At 29.4% G+C, this 2,732-nt stretch overlaps 1 protein-coding gene across 3 annotated transcripts in view; it reads right to left on the reverse strand.

The window, feature by feature from the left end:
- LOC106458671 (semaphorin-2A-like) overlaps positions 1-2,732 on the reverse strand; it is a 224,757-nt gene that overhangs the window by 38,631 nt on the left and 183,394 nt on the right. For all 3 annotated transcript variants that reach the window (XM_022384933.1, XM_022384934.1, XM_013918201.2), the window contains 2 exons: positions 2,017-2,138; positions 483-591 (listed from right to left, as the gene is read on the reverse strand). In XM_022384933.1, the coding sequence (XP_022240641.1) occupies positions 483-591; positions 2,017-2,138 (231 nt within the window). The remainder of the gene's footprint in view (positions 1-482; positions 592-2,016; positions 2,139-2,732) is intronic.

Consider the following 2,732-nt stretch of genomic DNA (forward strand, 5'->3'; position numbering starts at 1 on the left):
CCTGCTCTAAGGTATCGTTTAAAATGTAGTTATAACAACACTTGAGACTTTATCCTTTAGAAAGGCGGAAGCTGAAAGGTTTGATATAATAAAAGTTATGTTTCTGGAATTTGTGGTCCTGCGTTACTCTTCGTAGCAAGGGTAGTTATAATATATAAAACATATTACGCATACAATAATATGACAAATTATGCTGATTAAGATCACATCTATTTAAATGTTAGGTAACTTTAACTTTTAAGATTTTCGGAGATTAATATGTGTGTGTGTGTGTGGGTGTATTTATAAATATTTTGAGTTTTGTACGTTTTCTTATCAAGTTAGACATCATTATGCAGTTGTTTCTTTTCTCATAACACAAACATACATTTTTTAATAATTCAATTACATTCACAAGCTCTTCTGACTTATAAAAAGCAAATAACACTTCAACCGAAAATGAAAACAAAATACAGCTTTTTCTAAGCCTAAAACAAACTTACGTATTTCATTGAAATAGAAAGGAAATTCTCCTGGTATTGAACAATTGAAACGAGCCTTCAAGAAAGATGCCCAGTTGTTGTTCAATATATTTTTCCCACCCGTATCTTTCTAGAAAAACAACAAAACGTATAAGAATTATGTATGATAAATTTATACATGCAGTGTTCCCTCTGTACTTTTATGATGGATGATTATTTTTTGTATAAATACATGTATACATAAAATCAGATATTTAGATCAGTCTCTTACCAGTTATATATCAACAGAAACTACACTTGTCTTATGTTTCTTTTCAATTTATTTTATAAGCAAGCTTCATCACTCCACATTTATAATAATTAAATCAAACCAATTACAAACATTTCTGTCTTTCTTTCTCGAGTATTACTTTAGCTGGAAATTAACTAAATTATCAGTAAATATTCCTTCAAGTGTTTAAAATAGATTAGTTTTCATGATTTATCACATCTAGCTTTTAGTCTGTAAGTACTAGATATTAAACTTTTTAAAGCAATTCAAATGCTCTACTTTTTTCTCGCTTTAAAAATGAGCTGTATTGAAGCACATACATACAGCAAATACTGCATAATAAATATAACACACTCAAAAAAAAGTTGGAACAGCCTTTTCAAAGGTTAAACAATATTGTTTTCTGGTTTTGTGTTTAGTGTTTCCTCAAAATTATTCAGTTTGCAAATAAAGGTAGTTGCTTTTATAAAATCTAGAAAAGAAAAGAAAATATACTTTTTTGAAGAAAATAAACTTTCTGTGTTTAGACTTAGAATTTATATTTATATTTAGAGAAGAGAAGTAATTGAAAACACAAAATGTGTGTATTTTAATTCCATAACTTTATGTTTAATGGTATAGTGAGTAGTAGCCTTGGCCATTTTAAGTAACAAAGCAATCAATAACACTCAGCATTTTATAGATTTCATCACTTAAAATGTTTGAGAGAAAAATTAAATCTATTAGTCAAACACAAAAACAACTCAACAAGCAGCTAGCTGGTTATGGTTTGTTTTTGAAATAAAAAAAAACATTTGAGTAATGTTGGAGGTTCAAAATCTTTTAGACAAGTACACTAGAGGGCATTCTATTTACTAGGTGTTGTCTTTAATTCCACAGAAGTGATGACTACCTGATTTGTCCATTAGTGGGGCTTAGCACTCTACTTTAGTAACTTTAATAACATCTGAAAATACATTAACATAAACATGCAATTGCATTCCACAACCTAAAGAACAAGGCAACTTTTAAGACACTGCAGAAGATAAGAAAAAAATGATAAATGTTTTCATATTACTTAGAGCTCAGACTATATGGATGTAAGTTTTAACAACCATTTTTCGTTCTTTTGAAACTTCTGTCATAAAAAAACTATAATAAACAGCTAAGGAAGGTGCTTTCTTTCAACAAACTGTACTTTGCAAGCATTCTGAGAGTTGAATAATGGAATAACGCAAAGATGAAAAAATTGTTGGTTCATATTTGCAAACCTTTGTTGTTGAAAAATAAATTGACCATACTTACTTTACAAACTCTTGCTACACGAGAGAAAATGTTCTTTCCACAGTTGATGAATTCAATAGCATTTTCTCTGAAGAAGAAATAAACATAATCTCCAATGTTGTAAGAGCCAACAAACTGAGGTTCTGTAAAAGGTTAAACATAAAATATTAGTAGCTTTGACAGTTAAATAAATATATGAGAAAATTTGTGGAGAAACATAAGTGATTATTTTCTCTTCATACAGTGAAAATGCAAGTCTATGTCAATAAGAAAAAATGCAAACGTTCTTAAACATAATAATACTCATATTGTTTTCACGTAGATGATTTTGCCAGTGTCATTTGACTACTAACAGATAGCTATTGTCAATGATTTTTTGATAATATCTGGCTACTGATAGCATCAAGCTTATATTCAGTTTATTAGTGTTGCATATTGTTACGTCTCTGTGTTCGTTTGTTAATTTTCCGTATAATTTATTTACGATGAAATTTCAGCGATACAAGTCTTTTCTTAAATAAAACTAGTTTATTCTTTCTCAATTCAACTTTGCAATACACTTAATTTTCACAGCCACTTTAAATTAAACACATGCTATAATTCACAACGAACGATTCACGCGCTTTACTTACGTCACTACCGCGCTTGACTCAATTGTCCGTCTCTATATCTGCCTGTCTGCAATTTAATTCTGATTGGTTGTCTCGCTTTATCTGGCGCACTTATATACAAAAATA

This window comes from Limulus polyphemus, unplaced genomic scaffold, assembly GCF_000517525.1.
Source record: "Limulus polyphemus unplaced genomic scaffold, Limulus_polyphemus-2.1.2 Scaffold499, whole genome shotgun sequence".
In the NCBI taxonomy this organism is placed as follows: Eukaryota; Metazoa; Arthropoda; class Merostomata; order Xiphosura; family Limulidae; genus Limulus; species Limulus polyphemus.